We start from the raw sequence: 21,315 nt of genomic DNA, 5'->3' as shown, positions 1-21,315 counted from the left end.
TGCTCTCTCTAGAGCTAAGAAATGTTACAGCCTTCAAAGGTATAAAGAGTTCATGGTAGATATATTTGAGATGCATTAGGTTTAACTTCACATATAAGAACTAAAAAGCTAATAAGCCCACGTATCTTTTTGAAATAGGAAGGTTTCCTCTCTTTCACAAGGCTTCTGAAACCACGCTCTCTTCCTGTTTGCACAGTGTGAGCCCACTGACATATGCACGGTGCTCTAAGGAAGATCATGGGCTGGGAAACTGTCAGGTACCATAAGGAAAGCGGAGACAGACCTGCCCGGTGAACAGTAGGCTTCTAGGCTTATGGAATGATGGCCAAAAATCAGATTCAACTGTATGGGAGTGCAGTGCCATACAGAATGCAAACATGACCGAATCACGTTTGTACAGTCATTCTAGGGGTTTCAGGCGTAACAAGATCTCTGGAAACATAAATCCAAGGTGCAAAAAACATATACCAGTTAAACCAAAGTCTATTTCCTTTTGTTTGACTTCATTAGCTTTTCCAAGATCTACTCAAACCACTTAAAACCCACACATTCTAAACCTCCCAAAGGGGAAAAAGGGCCAACAGCTGGAAAATAAAGACTGGTATAATTTGACCCATCAGGGTTATATGCACTCTATGCACCTGAGCCTAAGAGACTTGTGTGGTTACCAAAGCACTGAGTGGAACAGATGCTACAGACATGTAGATAAAACCACCAAAGAGATCTGGGATTCAGAAAGAATGACTGCACGCAGCAGTTACACAAGTGGAGCTGTGACTTCCCCAGACGAAACAGCAATCAGTTGTATCAGACACCGGATCCTGTCATAAGAACAGCTCTAGACAGACATGCTAGACTGTACAGACATACATGGTGCTGTTTTTGGAGTTGAAAGCACTCGTTTACAAAATCAAGTGAGATTGTTTTATCTACGTTTCCCTACTTAAAAAAACTTTCAAAAGGTGATTTACTTATCTTCAGAAAAACAAACTATTCTCAATAATTGCCTATTATCTTCATCCTTCAAAGACAAAACAGTATGTGGGGTTCTGCTCTTCTTACCTCCATCCATCTATATGAAACTTCGCCGCCGCTATCAGCCATGTGGAGAAATGTCTCAGCAGTGGGAAAAGATCAGTGTTTCACTGGAAAAGGGGAGATAACAGCTGCTCGGCTGTCAGCGCAAAGGTTTCCACACTCAAACCTGCGGGATCTTTGGGGTTAGCCAGGGCCCCACTGCCACTGACTCGTGGTTCTCATCTTTTGGGAATTTGTCTTTTGTAAAATGCTACCCATAATGCCACTGTCGTGTCAGGGTAAACATAAATCTTAACTATAAGGGAAATGAATGTGAAATATTACTCAAGGCCAGCCTGCTGTCCTCAAGGGGTCTTGGGCTGACACCACACTTGAGGGTCAGGTCTGGAAGGTCAGGTTGTCAGTTGAATGAGTCACAGAAGTGACTCTGACTCAGACTACCAAAGTCCCAGGAGAGGGCAGGGCAGGGAGGGTGCTGATATAGCACCCATACCTGAGGCTCCAATACTCATACATGCTAATCCTCCTTTTTTAGTTATAAAACTATTCTAAGCTAAAAAGTGAGGATTTTTGTTTATTTTTTTAAGAGTAGTTTTATTTGAAAAGTAGGGAATCCTAGCAAAGGAAATTGAGAGGTTCTTGTAAACTTTTCCCCTCAGGCTGTAAAATACCTGACAAACTACTCTTACTCCTTAAAATAATACCCGTCTCCACAATAGTCACACTATTTTTTTGTTTTCCAACCCACTCACGTAAAACTGCACAGGCATTGAAAAATTACTAGTATCTGATTCTCCAGATTGCTGGGGACCATTATCTTGTTTACCACTTGACAGAAAACTGGCTGAAAAATGTTTGGCTTTGATTCAGAAGGCTCACAGAATTTAATATTTTCTTTCTGAACTTAAACCTCGGAGCTATAGATACTTTTTAAAAATTGGATAAATTTATAGATATAAAATAGAGATGATTCAATCTTAAAATTCAAACAGAATAGGCCTGACCAGACAGTGGTGCAGTGGATAGAGTGTCAGCCTGGGATGCTGAGGACCCAGGTTCGAAATCCCGAGGTCACTAGCTTGAGCCAGGGGCCATTGTCTCGGCTGTAGCGCCTGGTCAAGGCACATATGAGAAAAATGAACAACTAAGGTTCACACAAAAGACACAACAAAAGAACTGATGCTTCTCACCTCTCTCCCTTCTTGTCTGCCCCTGTTTGTCCCTCTTTCTATGCTGCTAAAAAATAATAATAAATTAAATAAATTTTCAAATAGACCATTGAAAACATTTATTAATAAAGTTCAATGCATTGTACAGAATGAAAATGCTCAGTCTTTTCCTTATAGATGCTTAAAGCCAGTGATCCCACTTTTCATTAACAGTTGCTAAAATTTATGTAGCAGGGTCTAGATTTAATTGTTCAGGACCAGAGTGAAGCCAAACACACAAAAAAATAAGGATTAAACTGTGAACAGCTGTTTAAAAAAAAAAAGACTACGTACTCTTAAAATAAGATTACACACTTTAATCTGACTGATGTGGAGGGAGAGGACAGGAAGGAAACCGAGTTTCTGCCCTGCTTTCTGCATAACCAGATGCTCCTTTCCAAAGAGTATACGAAGGTTTTTAAAACCACATTTTATCAGAACACTTCAGGAAAACATACTAAGTGTAATCCAGGAAATACACTATTTGCATAATAAAATCATCACGGGCAATAAAAGACAGACAAAAGAAAGCACCAGGGTTTGGAGCAGTTCTACGTGAGTATCTGCAGAAATAGTGTAAATGCTATGGAAACATGCTAATGAGGACTGGTCCATTTCTTACCATTTTTTAAAACATGTTTCTTTGGAAAAATGGCAACATTGTCTGGGAATGAAGTTGTCCTTTTAGACACCCAGCTTACTGGCCTGGGTGAGGACAACTTTGAGAACTGGCATGAAAGCTGAGGTCTCGCTGAAGTTGCTGGTGCTGACGATGTGGGTGTGGATGCTCAAGCCGTCTGAGTAGTTCCGCATCTCCACGTTCCTGGCAATGTTGTGTAAACCACTGATGATCGTGGGGGAAAGCTGAAATAAAGATGAGACGAGAGGTAACTAAATTAAGGGAGAATTCCCCCAGAGACCCTCTATACACATTAAACTATGATATTTAAAAGGAGCTTGATATAAGCATTTTAAAAAATATATAAACCATTTAGCAATTCTAAATTTTTTAAACATTTTTTCTAACTTACTGATTTTAGCGAGAGAGGAAGAAAGAGACAGGGAACATCAAGCTGTTCCTGTGTGTGCCCTGACCAGGGATTGAACTGGCAACCTCTGCGCTTCGGGACAATGCTCTAACCAACTGAGCTCTGGCCAGGGCTTTCAGCAATTCTAGAAATATTTTAGACCAAGCAACACTTAAGTTATAAAACTGAACCATGGCAAAATGATATATAAGGAAATTATTTATGAATCAACCATGTGCGATAAGCCCGAATTTTCTCCTAGAAAAGCCAGATTTCCTCTCCCAAGCTGAAATGCTAACCTCTCTACTTAAAAGCTTTAATTCTTCAATTATTTTAAATTATTTTTTTATTTATTCATTTTAGAAGAGACAGAGAGAGAGAGGGGGGGGGGGGAGCAGCAGGAAGCATCAACTCCCATATGTGCCTTGACCAGGCAAGCCCAGGGTTTTTGAACTGCAACCTCAGCATTCCAAGAATTCTTCAATTATTTTAGATATAGCCTCACATCTTTATAAAAAAGATTCTTCATCATCATATCTCAAAGTAAGGACCCATTTTAGTCTTAAATCTTGTCTACAATAGAGATCCTGAACTTTTAGTCTACTTTCATTAATAACCCTCATCGTGTACTCTATTTATCTATTCTATTTTTTTTAATTTGGAAATTAAATTTTAATGGGGTGACATTGATCAATAAGAGTTCATGGGATTCAGATGAACATTTCTGTAGCAGTTGAACAGTTGATTTGTGTTGTGTGCCCATCACCCAGTTCTAGAAAGGAGTGGGGGAGCAGGGAACAGAAGACACTGTGTTTTCCCCCTCTGTGGCGCTCTTCACAGTGGCAGCACTTCAGTCGGCTCGTCCTGTGGCCACGTATAGCCTTGCCTTTATGTGACAGATGTGCTAGAGGAAAAGGACCGGGAGTCTCAGACTGTGAGAAAGAGTACAATTTGGTCTCTGGAAAACAAAGCATCTTCCCACTCTGACTTCTTGATTCAAGGAACGTATAAAACAAACAGAAGGCCAGCCAGCCGCCTTAACATGGCAGTTCGCCCCCAAGCACACTCCATGCAAGTGCCGATGAGATGCTTATTTTAGCAACTGGGAATAATTGACTACCATAAATCCTCTTTTCCCCAGAAACTTACTGTCTGTTCCCTAAGTTTATCATATAGAAACTCCAAGCGTTTGCTGGCATCATCTAGCTTCCTCTTCGTTTGCTGCAGGAGAAGAAAAACAGGTATGTTATATACATATATATATACATTTTTTTCTTCTTCTTCTTTTCCAACTTGAGAGGAGGTAGAAATAGAGAGGCAGGGATCTACCTGGCAACCCCCATTTGGGGATTGATGTTCTGCTCATCTGGGGCCATGCCTGCAACTGAGCTATTTTTAGCAACTGAGGCACCTGGAGCCAATATGCTTGAACTAATTGAGCCATGGCTGCAGAAGGGGAAGAGAGAGAGAGAAAGGGGAGGAGGAGGGATGGAGAAGCAGATGGTCACTTTTCCTGTGTGCCCTGACTAGGAATTGAACCCAGGACATCCATATGCCAGGCTGACGCCCTTTTGTTAAGCCTACTGGCCAGGACCAGGTATATTATATTTGAACATTAACTTTTATCCCCCCAATCTTCCCGATCTCATTTCACTCAACCTTACACTAATGATGTTGAACAGCTTCATTTATAAAGAAAGGGAGGCAACTATGACCGAGAAACTTGAACCAATTATTAGAACAGAGGTCAGTAATCCCCTAATGGGAGGAGGGCAAGAGGATGAGCCTCTTCCTTCCGTGCACAAAATAAAGTACTGGTTGGGTTTCAGGAGGGCTGCAAACTCATTACACAAGGTATGTGCATGGACAGGTGCACCGCATCCATGAGCGACAGGCAGGGCCACTTGGAAGCAGTGGTGGTCAGTGTACTACAGGAAAGAAATGTTGAAGTACAACTGTTATACATTATGGGGGATGGAAGGCAAACGTATAGGTGAACTAGAATCCTGTTTTAACCTTTCAAAAATATTAGTTATACACTTAGTCATTTGGTATGTTTAATCCTCCCTCTTTCTGAGCCTTTAAAATACCAAGAAAAAAACCAAAATTATCATCTGGTCACTTAAGACTACTAAAAGGAAAGTATGTAGTAAAAATGAGTTCTTAAACTGACAAGATTCCCCCACCCCATCCTAATGTCATAGGTATAGCACAAGAAAACTACTCAAACCAAAATGAGAGGTTTAAAAATGACAGTGTGATTAATTTAATGATCTACATTATACAATAGCTTTATAACTGACACTGTTTGTTCTTCAATATTAATTTGGGGTCTCCTATGTGCCATGCTGGGGACACAGTCTTATGTCTCATGGAACTGCATTATATGGGATACAAAAAGATGCTAAGTAAACACTATGATTTATGTAGACGGTGACAAGGGCCATGAAGAAGAGTGAACGGGGTAAGGGACTGGCAGCGTTGTTGAGTGTGGATGTAAAGAAAGGCCCAGTGGCTAACGGGACATGAAGCAGAAGCCCAGAGCGAGTGAGCAGTGAGCAGTGCGGCCCACTGTGTAGGGGAGTCCCAGGCAGAAGGAGCAGCAAGCACAAGTCCTGTACTTGAGGGAGGAATGTTAACATGTCAAGAGAGGAAGAGATGAAGCCACCAAGAATAACGTTACAAAACAAATGGTGCTGCGAAATTACTTTCCACTGTTTGGACATAATTAAAGTGAAAATAGGAATAAAGCCATAGTATAAAAATGGTTCCAGCTATTGATTAAAATGAACTTGTGTGGAGGAGAACCACTATAGTCGTCCCTGTTCTAAGTTAATCTCACATAGCCCAAGGGGGCGGGGGTACGGGGCAGGAGAAAATATTTGAACTTCTTCCCATAGTAATTACAGAAATTACAGGAACAGTTTGTTTTCTGTGGTCCTCCTCTGCCAAGGGCTCAGAAGGAAGATGGCATGGTGTCCAGAGGAGGGTAAACTCAGTAAGAATTTCTTTAGCTGGCCCTGAACTATGTGTCCTTCCAACCTCTTTATACTGACGCGCCTGCAGGACTAGAGCATTCCTACATTTTTACGGGGAAGCCTCTATTTCTGATTCAGGGATGTGCACAGGGCATGGTGTCTGCCCGGCCACCAGCTGCACCGCCCCCTGCACCAGACCGTCTCCGTTACTCTCCGAAGGTCAGGCACTCGAGTTCTGTCAAGCCTACCCAGCCTCTGCTCTCCTGACTCTGTCAGTTCAGGGAATTGCTCTCCAAAACACCAGCAGAAGGCTGCACATTTTAATACTCAATGTTGATGAAATAACAAATTCCAGAAGCTGTTTTTCAAGCAGATGAGTGGCCAGTCCTAAATAAGTCTATTCAATGTTTGCTGGCAGAAAGTGAAATTTCAGTAAAACAAAACTGGCTTTGTGGAGTTTTTGTTGTTGCCAATACACAGGTATCTCCGAAGTAAACTAAGTAAAATCAGTTGCTCTAGCTATGAATATGACTCCAACATCTACAACATTTAACTTGTGTGTGTGTGTGTGTGTGTGTGTGTGTGTGTGTGTGTGGCAGAGACAGTTAGAGAGAGGGACAGACAGACAGGAAGGGAGACCGATGAGAAACATCAATTCTTCGTTGTGGCTCCTTAGTTGTTCATTGATTGATTTCTCATATGTGCCTTGATCAGGGACTACTGCAGACCGAGTGACCCCTTGCTCAAGCCAGTGACCTTGGGCTCAAGCTGGTGAGCTTTGCTCAAACTCAATGAGCCCACGCTCAAGCTGGCGACCCCAGGGTCTCAAACCCAGGTCCTCCGTGTCCCAGTCTGACGCTCTATCCACTGCGCCACTACCTGGTCAAGCAACATTTAACTATTTTTAAGATCTTTGCAAAGTTACATATAAGATGATCTACTTTAGAAAACTTGGGTGTAAGATCGGAAGGAAACCCCAAGTCTGACCGTCTTACACACCACCATTCTGTTCTATTCCTGTGCCAAACGTGAGGCTGCTGCTGAGAGAGCTGCTGAGTGGCTGAGGGCGATCATTCTGGAGCCGGCAAGGTGGGAATGCTAGCTCTGACCTTCATGTTACTTTTCTGCTTTCTGCTTTAATTTCCTCATTGTAAAAAATAAAGATGACAAACCCACCTACCATGGAGTTATTGAAAGCATTAAATAAATTCAGATACAAAAAAGTAGTTACATACATTTTTATACGTAAAGCAAACTATGTAAGTTTGTACAAACTTTTAAACTATATCTTGTAGGACTTTAAGCAATAATTATAGAACTTCATAAAGGATTATATTAACTAGGAAAAATATGAGAAAAAATACTTACTGGATCTGTGGCTGAAGACAGGCAGCGCTGAATGAGATCCTCAAATGTGGTCTTTAGAATCAGGTGCTCATCTGGAATAGGTTTCTTGGTAATTTTCTCTGTTGGCAGAGACTGCACATGCTGGAAGAAATAATACCACAAGATGAGTAGAAATGACCAGAATCTACCTATACACAAAGCCTTGAAACCCTGAGATACAGAGAAACTAACTACCTTATAAACAGGCTATTCAAGACCAAATGAAAAATTAACACGAAATCACTGAGATAAGTAACAATGAAAATCAAATATCCAGGAGAGGGCATAGTTATTCCTTCTACAGCTTTGTGGGGTTTTTTGTTTATTTGTTTGTTTTTAGGTGAGAGGAAGGAAGATGGTGAGGCAGACTCCCACATGCACCCTGACCGGGATCCACCTGGCAACCCCATCTGGGGCCAATGCACTAGTACTGAGCTATTTTTAGCACCTGAAGCTGATGTGCTCCAACAGGAGCTATCGGTAGCACCGGGGGCCATGCTTGAACCAGTTGAGCCACTGGCTGGCTGCAGGAGGGGAAGAGGGAAAGAAGCAGGGGTAAGAGGGGAGAAGCGGACGGTCACTTCTCCTGTGTGCCCTGACCAGCAATCGAGCCAGGAGTATCCATACTCTGGGCTGACACTCTATCCACTGCACCACCAGCCAGGGCCAACTCTGATTCTTAAAAAACATGAATGGATATAAAGTATTTACCATATTTTTCTCTCCATAAGACGCACTCCCCCCCAAAAAAAGTGGAGGGGAAAATGCCCATGTATCTTATGGAGTCAAAAATACAGTATTTTATTAAATATTTTAACACACCATTTGGTTCAGAATATTTTTCTTATTTTCCTCCTTAAAACCCTAGGTGTGTTTTATGGTCAGGTGCATCTTATGGAGCAAAAATATGGTAATTAATTATGGAACATATATTGACAGTACTGTGTATTAACTGATGGGAAGCAAACCTTGCCAGTAAGAAATAAAAAGAACCAGGCTTTTATCAAGTTGGCTGGTTAGAGCAGCTGCTTACTCTGCTTGTTGGTTCATTTTTGTTTATCCTGATATTCTTCTATTCTTTTGTTTAATCTTAGAGGTTGTTAACTGGGCTATTAACAAACTACAAGATTAAGCCAAAGGTTAGAAGAGACTATGATGTTACTGAGTATAAAAATAGAAGAGGAAGAAAGAATGTTTAAGTTTTTAAAGTTCTGATTTATTAGTTCATTCATTCAAAAAGTATTTACACAATTATGGGTCAGGTACTAGTTATGTACTGATAAGCAAATACAGAAATGATCTCAGTCTCAAGGAGTTTACAAGCTAATGAAAGGAAGAGAATGTTTTAAAATGTCATAAATGTATGTATGTAAAATTACAACCGTGGCAAGCCAACAGACAATATAACTGAGATTTAATTGAAGGGGGATAAGTAGGAGTTAATCAGTTACATGAAGGGACAAAGCATTCCAGACTTTGGAAGAACATGTACAAAGAAGGATCATGACACAGGGGACTCAATGGAGACTGATGTGGCTGGGCAGAGAGACTGCAGGAGTATGATAAGGTGAACTATTTCAGGCTTTATCTTGAGAAAAATCAGAATCTGTAATGTTTTATTTTTATAGACTGATTTGAGAGAGAGAGAGAGAAACATTCATTTGTTGTTCCACTTAGCTGTTCATTCAGTAATCACTTCCTCTATGTGCCCTGATCGGGGATCAAACCTACAGCCATGATGTTTTAGGATAACACTCTAACCGACTGAGCTACTCAGCCAGGACCAGGAAGCTGTAATGTTTTAAGCAAAGAGAAGACCAGACCAGATTAGAGTTGTATAAAGTAAATGCTGGCAGACCAATGTGAGGCTCCTGCATTGCTCAAGACTGGAGATGAAGGTAGCATCGACCAGACTGGAAATGTTGAGAAGGGAATTGAGAGAGACTTTAAAGTAGTATCAACAAGATTTGGGGATAGATGTGAAAAAAATGGCTAAAGGAAAGAGTATAAACAGCTCTCCCTTTCTCTTTATTTTATTTATTTATTTTTTTTTACAGGGACAGAGAGAGAGTCAGAGAGAGGGATAGACAGGGACAGACAGACAGGAATGGAGAGAGATGAGAAGCATCAATCATCAGGTTTTTTTTTTGTTGCGACACCTTAGTTGTTCATTGATTGCTTTCTCATATGTGCCTTGACCGGGGGCCTTCAGCAGACCGAGTAACTCCTTGCGGGAGCCAGCGACCTTGGGTCCAAGCTGGTGAGCTTTTTGCTCAAACCAGATGAGCCCGTGCTCAAGCTGGCAACCTTGGGGTCTCGAACCTGGGTCCTTCCGCATCCCAGTCCGACACTCTATCCACTGCGCCACCGCCTGGTCAGGCAGCTCTCCCTTTCAATAGTAAATGAAGTTCTAGTATAAATAAGGCCTGACCTGTGGTGGCGCAGTGGATAAAAGCGTCAACCTGGAAACGCTGAGGTTGCCGGTTCAAAACACTGGGTTTGCCTGGTCAAGGCACATATGGGAGTTGATGCTTCCTGCTCCTTCCCCCCTTCTCTCTCTCTCTCTCTCCTCTCTATAATGAATAAATAAAATCTTTAAAAAAAAAAAGAATAAATTTTAAAACTATGAGAAAAATAAATAAATAAGTAAGTACGGCATGAGCACCCAGGTCTAAACAAAACTGAATGGTTGGGTAACTACCCAAACTGACATAGACTTGTAATTATAAAATAAACAAAAATTAGCAACACATCTTTATAATTTATGTTCTTGTGGAAAAAAACTAGTCCTCCTACCTCCATCAAAATACTGGGTTTTATAATGCAACTTTTAATATTGAGAAATTCCTTAGGTAGAACTGTCTCCTAACCAAAAACCATGCTTTTATGATAAGAGATAAAATTGTTACAATTTTTAAAATTTATTTATTTTTAGAGAAAAAGGGGAAGAAACAGGGAGAGAAAGAGACAGAGATATGCTGTTCCACCTATCCATGCATTCATTGTTTCTTGCATGTGTCCTGACTGGGAATCAAACCCCCAACCCTGGGGATGCCGCTCCAACCAACTGAGCCACCCAGCCAGGACTTGACCAAATACTTTAAAGGGGAGGTTTAAAAAAAAATTTTTTTAAGTTATAGATTTTAGAGGGAGGGAGGCCGAGAGAAAAAGACAGGAATATTACTCTGTTCCTGTATGTGCCCTGACCAGAGACCGAACCAGCAACCTCCATGCTTTGAGATGACACTTACCAACAGAGCCATTTGGCCAGGGCAAAATTGTTACACATTTGAGTTCCATGAGCCAAAGACAAAAACAGAAGATTAGTTTTATAGTTCAGAAGGAATTTGCTTCATCTTACACTGAACCTGGGCCCAAGCTCTTTCCTTTTCATGGAAGAGATCAAAATGGGTATCTTTGCATGTCTAAATCAGTTATGTGGACATGTAATAGATTTTTCATCATCTAGAACCCTGCCAACTAGCAGTTTGTATGTGAAAGCAAGTATAAATTTATATTTCCATCTGAAGACAAGGCTGCATGTTATTAGCTCTTACACATACATAAGAAAAAACTCATTACATTTTTATTTTAGATTTTAAGGAGAAAAATCTTTGAAAATAGCTTCAGCTTAGTAACCTTGGAGGCAAATATGGATCCAACTGAAATTGTGGCTACTGATTAAGTACAATACAATCATCTAGTTATTGGAAACATACACTCGCAAATATCTAAGCCTCTTCTAGAAAGTTTGTATATGGCCGTATCGCTGAAAAATAATATACTATTTTTTATTCAGTTTGTCTAAATTGAAACCAAATTTAGATGCTTGTAAATAAAGGTATAACCATAAAAGTCAACACATTAAAAAAGTTTACTGACATAGAGCCATCTCCCCATTCCACTTCCACAGATTTTTACTGTTACCTGGATGGTATTTCCAATAGGAGCTCCTGGGGCGCCTTCAATATTGGGCTTTGAGAAAGATGGTGGCATGCCTGGTTGGCCGAGGGGCTGCTGTATGCCATGGAAAGAGGGCTGGCCACCTGGAACGTGTGGCTGTGGGAATGAAGCTTGGCTAGACAGTGGTACTGGAGCTGAAGGTTGTTGCTGCAGCATCTGAGACTGGGGGTCACCCAAGGGGTTCATGATTGGCGATGTAATAGGAACAGGAGGCATAAAGTTTTCAGGCATCTTTTAAAAGATGGTAATAAAGACAAGATTAAGAAAAAAATGATAGCAACATTTCCTCAGCTTTAAATAAGGAAGACCATTTTATGGTTTAAAATTTTTTTTTAATAAAATACTTTTCAAATAAAATGTTATGCAGAGTTCTAGAGTAAAACACAAAAGTAGAGCTAATCTAAGAGAAATAGAAAGCTCAAACCTAGACCTTTCTGTTTCCCCTTCGCCTTCCATAGTTACTCCCATAATGAGGAGCCAAAACCATGGTGTTTCTAAAACGGGAGGTCAAAGTTTAGAGAATTTTATCTAGCTATCCTAAAATCAGATATGCTAAGTGTGTGTATGTTTAATATGATCCCAATATAATACCGTTTTCTTAGATCACTAAGTGGATACTGCCTGTAAATTCAATTACACAAAAAGTAGATTAAGTTTCTGATTATTCCTAACCTAAACTTTGGGTTTTCTTGCTCATTTAGAGTTTCCCAATTTTATCTATGGCCTCTCATTACTATATTTGGGGGAAGGAGATCACTAGGAGTAAAAAAAAAGGTAGAAAATGGCTTTGGGAGAAAGAAAAATCTTATCTTGTGCTCTAACAGCTCTTAACAGTTATTCACATCTAAACAATACTCAGCTATAAAGATAGTTCTTCATTCATATTATATGTGATAGACAAAATATAATTACCGAACTCATAATTACTATTGGAACCCCAAAACCAAAGTAACTCCTAAAAAAAGAGTAATTTGAGAAGCCTGAAATTTTGTTTCTACTCTTTGAAAGAGTTGGGCATTTATATTTTGCCTCCTTAAAGATGTTTAATTCATACCACCACACTGTTTTTGACTCCCTTTCCTTCATGGATTCAAAGATGTAAGCTGAAATACAATTTATTATTTATTTATTTATTTTTGTGAGAGACAGAGAGAAGGACAGACAGGCAGGAAGAGAGAGAGATAATAAGCATCAATTCTTCGTTGTACCTCCTTAGTTGTTCATTGATTGCTTTCTCATATGTGTCTTGACCGAGAGGGCTACAGCAGAGTGAGTGACCCCTTGCTCAAGCCAGCGAGCACGGGGTCATGTCTATGATCCCACACTCAAGCCAGCAACCCTGTGCTCAAGCTGGTGAGCCCGTGCTCAAGCCAGATGAGCCTGCGCTCAAGCCTGTGACCTTGAGGTTTCAAACCTGGGTCCTTTGTATCCCAGTCTGATGCTCTAGCTACAGTGTCACTGCCTGGTCAGGCTGAAATACTCTTTAAATTTATCAATCAGTAAGCTTAGCGTTTAAAGAAATCAGTGAAGTGTGGTGTGTTCCAGGTGGCTACACGATTAACAAAACATCTGTAGGCAATTGGACAGACATCTTTTACTAGTACCTTCTTCTTTTTGGGTACTCTGTTCAAAGCTGGAGGATCATTCCAACCATTCTGAGGACCTAGAACAGATAATAGAGATCATTTTCTTTAGAATCCTGAAGAGAAGAAAACTAAGTTGTAGCCATTATAAGACACCTTCATTTTTGCTTTAACCCTAGATAATGGTCACAAAAGTTTTACCAGCTGAGCTATGAGGATCACTACATAGCCCTGGATTTTCAATCATTACCTCTAAAATTCACCAGGCATTGGCTTAGTAGGCAAGATACCTTGCCATTAATATGAAAGCACTGTGCTAAACTTAAGGGCTATAAAACTTTTATGTCTACATTGGTGTATAACCTTCAAAGATCTGTTAACAATTCTCTCCTAAGAAAGAAAAAAATAAGTCATAAGATTCTCTTTTAAAAAGTCTTCTGATATTCAACACACAAAAAATAAAAGTATTAATTTCCTATTTCCCAAGAGAGCAATTCAACATAAGCAAACATCCACATGATAGCAACACTGTTTAAAAAAAAAAATAAAGCCCAGGCCCTGGCCAGTTGACTCAGTGGTAGAGCGTTGGCCCAGTGTGTGGATGTCCCAGGTTCAATTCCCAGTCAGGGCACACAGGAGAAGCAACCATCTGCTTCTCCACCCTTCGTTCTCTCCCTTCTCTCTCTCTTTCTTTCCCACAGCCAAGGCTCCATTGGAGCAAATTGGCCTGGGCGCTGAGGACGGCACCATGGCCTCACCTCAGGAGTTAAAATGGCTCTGGCTGCAACACAACAATGGCCCCAGATGGGCAGAACATCACCCCCTACTGGGCATGCCAGGTAGATCCCAGTTGGGTACATGAGGTAGTCTGTCTCTTTGCCTCTTTGCTTCTCACTTAAGAAAAAAAAAGAGAGACCAACTATACAACACCAGTAATTTTTATCATCTTTGCCTTAAGGATTACTTACAAAGTAGAAATGGGCATTCAAATATCTGTGGTGATATTTTTTTTTAATGCCACAAAACAAATTCTAGGCTGGCAGCAAATTAAAATTAAACTACTACCAACTTTAGTAAATTTCCTCTTAAAAAAAAGAATCACCTCAAAGTGAGAAATGGATATAAGTAGCAGAACTCATTAAGTACTCAAATATCAGTATCTTTAAAGAAAAAAAGAATAAAACATGCCAGAAATAAGAGGAAAATTTCCACATCACAATATAATGTTTTATTTCATTGAGTTGTATATATGTATACATGTAAAGACAAAAATTACTCCTCTTTACATGTACACATACATATATACATTATGTGTACATGTAAATTATTCTTTCAGTATTTTACCTGTTGTTTTATTGATATCCTTGATATTAAATCATAAAATTGATTAGCAAAAAAAAAGAACCTGTGATTAATATACAATGTCAGAAAATTTTTTAAAAAAAACAAGACCTTCTCCTAACCAGCATGTACTCATAGGCCTTGATTTTAAAGATAGACTAAATTTTTTATAAGTTTACTAGGAAACAGAATGCCAAATGAACCTCAAGACACTCATGAGCTAGTCATAAAATATTTAACCACATCTTGCTATCTGCTTAACAAATTCTTGAAGCTTTGGCCATATATAATCATTCATCTCTGCCATTACTGTACCTTCTAATCTTATTCATATCTAGATAGTCTTGATCTAGTTCTTATCTTTATGTTCATATAAAATAGATGGGCTTTTATGACTTAAAGCTATTTGTGTCACCATGTCAAATCAATCAGTTCCAAGATCTGATTCATCAAGAAACCAAATTTAAAAAATTATACTGATCAGATTTGGGATATCATCAGCTTTGAAGTTTGCATGCGTTATTGTGAATGTCCAATCATTAATTGCATTCAATGATTCAGAGATTTCCAAAGGTATATTTTATAACCAATTCACCTTCCAATATAGGGGCTTGGTCTTGCATGGACTGATTTTCTGTAGACAAAATGTAGAAGTCACTTAAACAGTATTATCGAAGACATACTAAACTCTACTTTTCATTTTATAATTGTTTCTTCTCCCTCTGCCAACTCCCAGAAAGAACAAAATAATTTTGTGGGGGACTACAACTTACTTTTTAATCAAGTCATATGAAATGTCTTTTATTTAATTAAGAAAATAATCTTTTTTTTTTTTTTTTGGTAAAGCAAATTTTAAATAGCACTTGTTTCTCTTACTATGCTAGATGTCCCTTTTAAGAGAAAATTTTGTTCCTTCTTATTTAAGATAATTTTCTCCTAATTGTTTGCATCAATTGTTTTTCTACTACTTGATCAATTAAGCTCAGAAATATTACTGGGGAAAGACTTCTTCCTAACATGTTATAACTAATTTATCCATTTTAGTATTATTTAAATCTGTGGCTCCAAACCAGCTGATGATCTTGATAAAATGAAGATTCTAATTCATGGGCATCATGCAGGGCCCGAGACTCTAAGGTTCTGGTCAGTTCCCAGGTAATGCCCATGCTGCTGGTCAAATCCCTCTGAAAGTAGTAGGGGTCTGAAGAGAAATGGGAGGATTTCTACACTGGCCTGCAGAGGTCAGCACTGCACTTGTTAAAGATGTCAGACAATCTCAACAAGGCGGTACTACTTCACTGCTGAATTTGGGAGGCCCCAAACATCTGCATTCTGGAGAAACTAATTTCTGAGATCACACCGCGAATATGAGTGTACATGAGCACCGGCCCACTTAATATGCTACCATATCATAAGGTCTTTTCTATAAAAATATATGGATTTGCAGACAGTTTAGGACAAGTCTTCCAGAAATCACTGCTCCTCTTAAGGGAACTAGTTTTGCCAGCAGACAAGAGAAAAGGAGGCTGACTAACACAGCAATTCCAAAATTGTCAGACATTCAGGGTCAGGGCAGGCCCAACCTCAAATCAAAAAGCACGCAGTGGAGCCTGACCAGGCTGTGGCACAGTGGATAGAGCATCAAACTGGCATGTAGAGGATGCAGGTTCGAAACTTTGAGGTCGCTGGCTTGTAAGCGCTGGCTCATCTGGCTTGAGCGTGGGCTCACCAGCTTGAGCACAGGGTCACTGGCTTGAGCCCAAAGGTCACTGGCTTGAAGCCCAAGGTCACTGGTTTGAGCCCAAGGTCGCTGGCTTGAGCAAGGGGTCACTCGCTCTGCTGTAGTCCCCAGGTCAAGGCACATATGAGAAAGCAATCAATGAACAACTAAATTGTTCCTGTCTGTCTCTATCTGTCCCTCCGTCTGTCACACACACACACACACACACACACACACACGCATGCAGTGGAGGTACATCATATGCACCTTATGATATAACTTATGAGAATTCAACTTTCTCCACTTGGGGAGAGGAACCAAAAGAATATAGAAATTTACTAGTGAGTTCAATTCAGTCTGAGCTTTATTCAAGAAGCACAAGCCTCAGAAAAATTGTGAGGTGGGAGAGGTAATCCCATAGCTTGAACCCTCACTGTGTGGAGTTTATGAAGAGATGTTCTGCTAATCCAATATGGCTCCTAAACAAAGCAACTTCTTCACCAGGGGCTTAACTGAAGAAAGGAGTGATCAAAGATAATTGATCATAAGTGACTTCCTATTTTTGCCTTAAATGATGACTATACCCTAACTCCCCCTATAAGATATGACCTCAAAGCACTGTCACTAATAAACCCCTGGGATTCATGTGTGCGCTGTGAGGACTACCCTGATTTGCAACTGTTGATACATTCTCTACACCAAACTTCAGCTTCTAGGCTGACTGGGGGGGGGACTATTACAAACCTAAAGGCACTGAAAATACCTTGGCCTTGACCTTTCTTTTCAAGAAGTAGTTCCAACCACAAGCCCTTCTCCTCTCTTGCGAAAGGCAAGAGCAGAAGATGAAAGCAGTTTTTCCTCTAACCTCTCATGGAAGTGACTTAAGCCCTGGCTCTCAAAACCTGAAAAGGTATCCTGATTTTACAAACTATGAGTAGCACAAAAAAGTTTATGGAGCAATTCATATGGCCCTTTGGTAAAAGGAACATACAAGCTAGTTGGCTAGCCCACACAACTTGAGGGGCAGGAGAGTTTCTGTTGAATAGAATTTAACAGTTGTACAATAATCAAAGTTCCTTCCCCAGATATATGCCTGTCTCCTCCTAACCATGAAATACATTAGGCATGTTTTATTACAGCCCAGATAATCCTTGTTCAAATTTCTTACCAATTTAAAAGCGCAGTTTTGTTTCGCTATCATTTTAACCCTTCTCAATCTTTGTGCTTTTATGTTTTCACATTGTTTAAATATCATTTTTTAAAACCAATTAAATTGACCTCTACTTTATAGAGAGACACTTTAATAGCAACATCAGGTAAAGCAAGCTACATGAAGAACATGAATATCTAAAGACAGTATTATGGAGGTTCACTATGGATGTGCACAATGATACTCACAGTCAACATGCAAAATATCAACACAGCATTGTCTAATCTGGAACATAATTTCTTTTTGTTTTTAGAGACAGAGAGAGAATCAGAGAGAGGGACAGATAAGGACAGACAGACAGGAAGGGAGTGAGATTAGGAGAATTCTTTGTTGCAGCTCCTTACTTGTTCAGTGATTGCTTTCTCAAATGTGCCTTGACTGGGGGGCTACAGCAGAGCGGGTGACCCCTTGCTCAAGCCAGCGACCTTGGGCTCAAGCTGGCAACCTCAGGGTTTCAAACCTGGATCCTCCACGTCCCAGTCCAACGCTCTATGCACTGCACCACCACCTGGTCAGGCTGGAATACAATTTCTTATAAAAGTGTAAAGAGATAATCTTTTACTCTTTCAAAAAGTAAAGAATAGGGATAAATCTCTTCCATACTCTTCAAAACATGACATGACTTTAAAGGGCAAAAAAGAGAGGATTCCTGGTATAATATTTAGAAAAATAAGATGTAAAAGTATGTGTCCGGGTATGTGTTTTGTTCTTAAGTGTATAAATATACATGCATACAATGAGATACTACTTCACACCCATTAAAATGGCTAAAAAAAAAAAATCTAAAACCAGAAAACAAGTGTTGATGCGAATGTACAGAAATCAGAACCTTTATGCACTACTGGTAGGAATGTAAAATGGTACAGCCGCAATAGAAAACAGTATTAAGTTCCTCAAAAAATTAAACATTGAATTATTATTTTATCTTGCAATTTCACTTCTGGTTATATGGCCAAAAGAACTGAAAGCAAGGAATTGAACAGATAGTTATATACCCATGTTCACACCAGCATTATTTACAATAACCAAAATGCCCACGTGACAATAAATGGAGAAACAAAATGTGATATATACATAAATGGAATATTATTCAGTATTAAGGCAAATACTGTATGCTTCTACTTATATGAAGTACATAGAGTAGTCCATTCAGAGACAGAAAGTAGATCGGTGGTTACCAGGAGCTGGGGGGAAAGTGGAGTTACAATTTCACTATGGGGTGACAAAGAAGTTTTGGAGATAGTGCTGATAGTTGAACAACAATGTGAATGTACTTAATGTTACCAAACCCTTAAAAATGATTAAAATAGTGCCTGACTAGTGGTGGTGCAGTGGATAGAGCATCAACCTGGGATGCGGAGGTCTCAGGTTCAAAACCCTGAGGTAGCGGGCTTGAGCACAGCCTCGGCAAATCGACCATAGGGTCGCTAGCTTGAGCACGGAATTACCAACACAATCCCAAATTGCAGGCTTGAAGCCCAAGGTCGATGGCTTGAGCAGAGGGTCACTGGCTCAGCTTGGGCTTCCCTGGCCCAGTCAAGGCACATATGAGAAGCCATCAATGAACACCTAAAGTGATGCAACTATGAGTTGATGCTTCTCATCTCTCTCTCCTTCCCTTCTTTCTCTCCCTTCCTATCTCTCTCTCACACCCACACAAAATTAAAATAGTAAATTATGTTATCTATATTTTAACCACATTAAAATTTTTTATTAAATGTATACATACAAATATATGTATATGTATGGAATAAATAAACCTAAATTAGTGGTTATATTTGAGTGGTAGAATTACAGCTAATTTTAATTTTATTCTTTATATTATTTAGAATCTTTCAAAATCCTATAGTGAAAAATGAATAAAAACAAGGGAAAATTAATTTAAAAAATGAATATGGCATGTCATTGAATAGTGCAGACCCTTATCCATGTTAGGGCGGGGATGAGTCCTGCACAGGTCTTTAGAAGAAAGAGGGAGCTACTTGGTCTTACATATAGGGGTGGAGTTGCATACCATCCTTACTGGAATCCTATTTCTCACTGGGAACCTTCTTAGGTATTCTTGCAACAACATAATGAAAGGACCTACGTATGTACTGGCTAAGATATTTTTTAGTGGATGCACAAAATATTAGCTCTGATGGTATGTAGAGTTTGACTACAAGATAATTTGAGATGAAGGAAATAGAGCACCCTTGTCAACAATATACATCCTCTTTCCCCTGTATGCCTAGCATATCACATTAAAAAAAAAAAAAGGTGACAAAATTAAAAATTAAAATTTAGAAAGACATGAATCTCTGAGGTTGTTCACATTGACATAAAACAATTTTCAAAAACAAAACAAAAAGAAAAGGTTAAAACCAGGTCCTTCTAATTTGACTAAGAAATATTTTTGAAAAATTTAAAAAATTTCAGAATACGTTTTATGAAAATATGCAATATTATTTATGCATTGCATGCATGCCCCTTCAAGATCTTCTATGTGAGGAAACACAGGACTATATACCTAGATTGAGTTTTCTATTGTTTGACAAAATCAATGTTTACTCAAAGATAGTTTCATAATAGCTTGAAGGTCATTTTATCAGAAAATAATTTTTGAGTAAAATTCTAAGGCCTTCATATTTGAAAGTGCTCACCTTTAGTAACAAACACATTAAACCAGGGTTTTAAATAATGTGACAGGCAGTATCCTATTCATCCTCAGCAGTCACCCAGGGCACTCTTCCTGCCTCCATACTGCCAGCACTGGCCCAATACCACACTGTCCCGGCGCAGACTGGAGCACACCACACTAGAACCGGTAGAGAGCCTATTGTCCTCACCTCTGAGTCTGCCATGCTGCCCACAGTCTATTTTGTAGGAAACATTCAGATTAGCTTCCATCGAGTACCAATTCGACCATGCCTGTGAGCAGTTCAAACTCCTTCACTAGAACTTTTCTTCTTACCATAAGAAGTATAAAATTCTTGTTCAGGCATTTTACGGCTTTCTAAAACCTGGCCCACATACAGATTTTATGTTCTAACTTCTGACAGAGCTATGTGCTGTTTACTAGACATGCACTGTCTCTTTCTACCTTCTCACCTCTGCCCAGAATAATTGTGATTACAGACTGAAGAGACACACATTAAGAATTTACTGAATGAGCCTGATCATGTGGTGGCACAGTGGATAATGTCAACCTTGGACACAGAGGACCAAAGTTCGAAATCCCAAGGTCGCCAGCTTGAGCGCAGGCTCACCAGCTTGAGAAGAGTCGTGGCTTGAGCATGGGATCATAGACATGATCCCATGGTTGCTCGCTTGAGCCCAGAGGTCACTGGCTGGAAGCCCAAGATCACTGGCTTGAGCAAGGGGTCACTCACTCTGCTGTGGTCTCCGCCGGTCAAGGCACATATGAGAAAGCAATCAATGAACAACTAAAGAACTGCAACTATGAGTTGATGCTTCTCATCTCTCTACCTTCCTGTCTGTCTGTCCTTCTCTCCTTTGCTTTAAAAAAAATTTACTGAATGAATGTTGTTTTGATTGTAATATTAGTTTCTCTGAGTTTGGGCACATTACTTTGTGGTTCACTAACAGTCAAAGAGGGCTTGAAAATCCTAGTTCTGTCAAGAATTATCCACCTGAGTGGCCCTGGCCGGTTGGCTCAGTGGTAGAGCGTCGGCCTGGCGTGTAGAAGTCCCGGGTTCGATTCCCGGCCAGGGCACACAGGAGAAGCGCCCATTTGCTTCTCCACCCCTCCCCCTCTCCTTCCTCTCTGTCTCTCTCTTCCCCTCCCGCAGCCGAGGCTCCACTGGAGCAAAGATAGCCCAGGCGCTGGGGATGGCTCCTTGGCCTCTGCCCCAGGCGCT

The 21,315-nt window shown here is 40.0% G+C and overlaps 1 protein-coding gene across 23 annotated transcripts in view; it reads right to left on the bottom strand.

Annotated features, from left to right (window-relative positions):
* Window positions 1-2,311: 2,311 nt before the first annotated feature.
* Window positions 2,312-21,315, bottom strand: part of SEC31A (SEC31 homolog A, COPII coat complex component) — a 91,666-nt gene continuing 72,662 nt past the window's right edge. For 13 of the 23 annotated variants that reach the window (XM_066233504.1, XM_066233507.1, XM_066233505.1 and 10 more), the window contains 6 exons: window positions 15,121-15,159; window positions 13,206-13,264; window positions 11,566-11,832; window positions 7,621-7,740; window positions 4,424-4,495; window positions 2,312-3,110 (listed from right to left, as the gene is read on the bottom strand). In XM_066233504.1, the coding sequence (XP_066089601.1) occupies window positions 2,931-3,110; window positions 4,424-4,495; window positions 7,621-7,740; window positions 11,566-11,832; window positions 13,206-13,264; window positions 15,121-15,159 (737 nt within the window). In that variant the 3' untranslated portion in view covers window positions 2,312-2,930. The remainder of the gene's footprint in view (window positions 3,111-4,423; window positions 4,496-7,620; window positions 7,741-11,565; window positions 11,833-13,205; window positions 13,265-15,120; window positions 15,160-21,315) is intronic. The other 10 variants (XM_066233512.1, XM_066233516.1, XM_066233524.1 and 7 more) reach the window with 1 other exon arrangement.

The sequence above is a fragment of the Saccopteryx bilineata genome, chromosome 5 (assembly GCF_036850765.1).
Source record: "Saccopteryx bilineata isolate mSacBil1 chromosome 5, mSacBil1_pri_phased_curated, whole genome shotgun sequence".
In the NCBI taxonomy this organism is placed as follows: domain Eukaryota; kingdom Metazoa; phylum Chordata; class Mammalia; order Chiroptera; family Emballonuridae; genus Saccopteryx; species Saccopteryx bilineata.
This window is presented reverse-complemented; position numbering and strand designations above follow the sequence as displayed.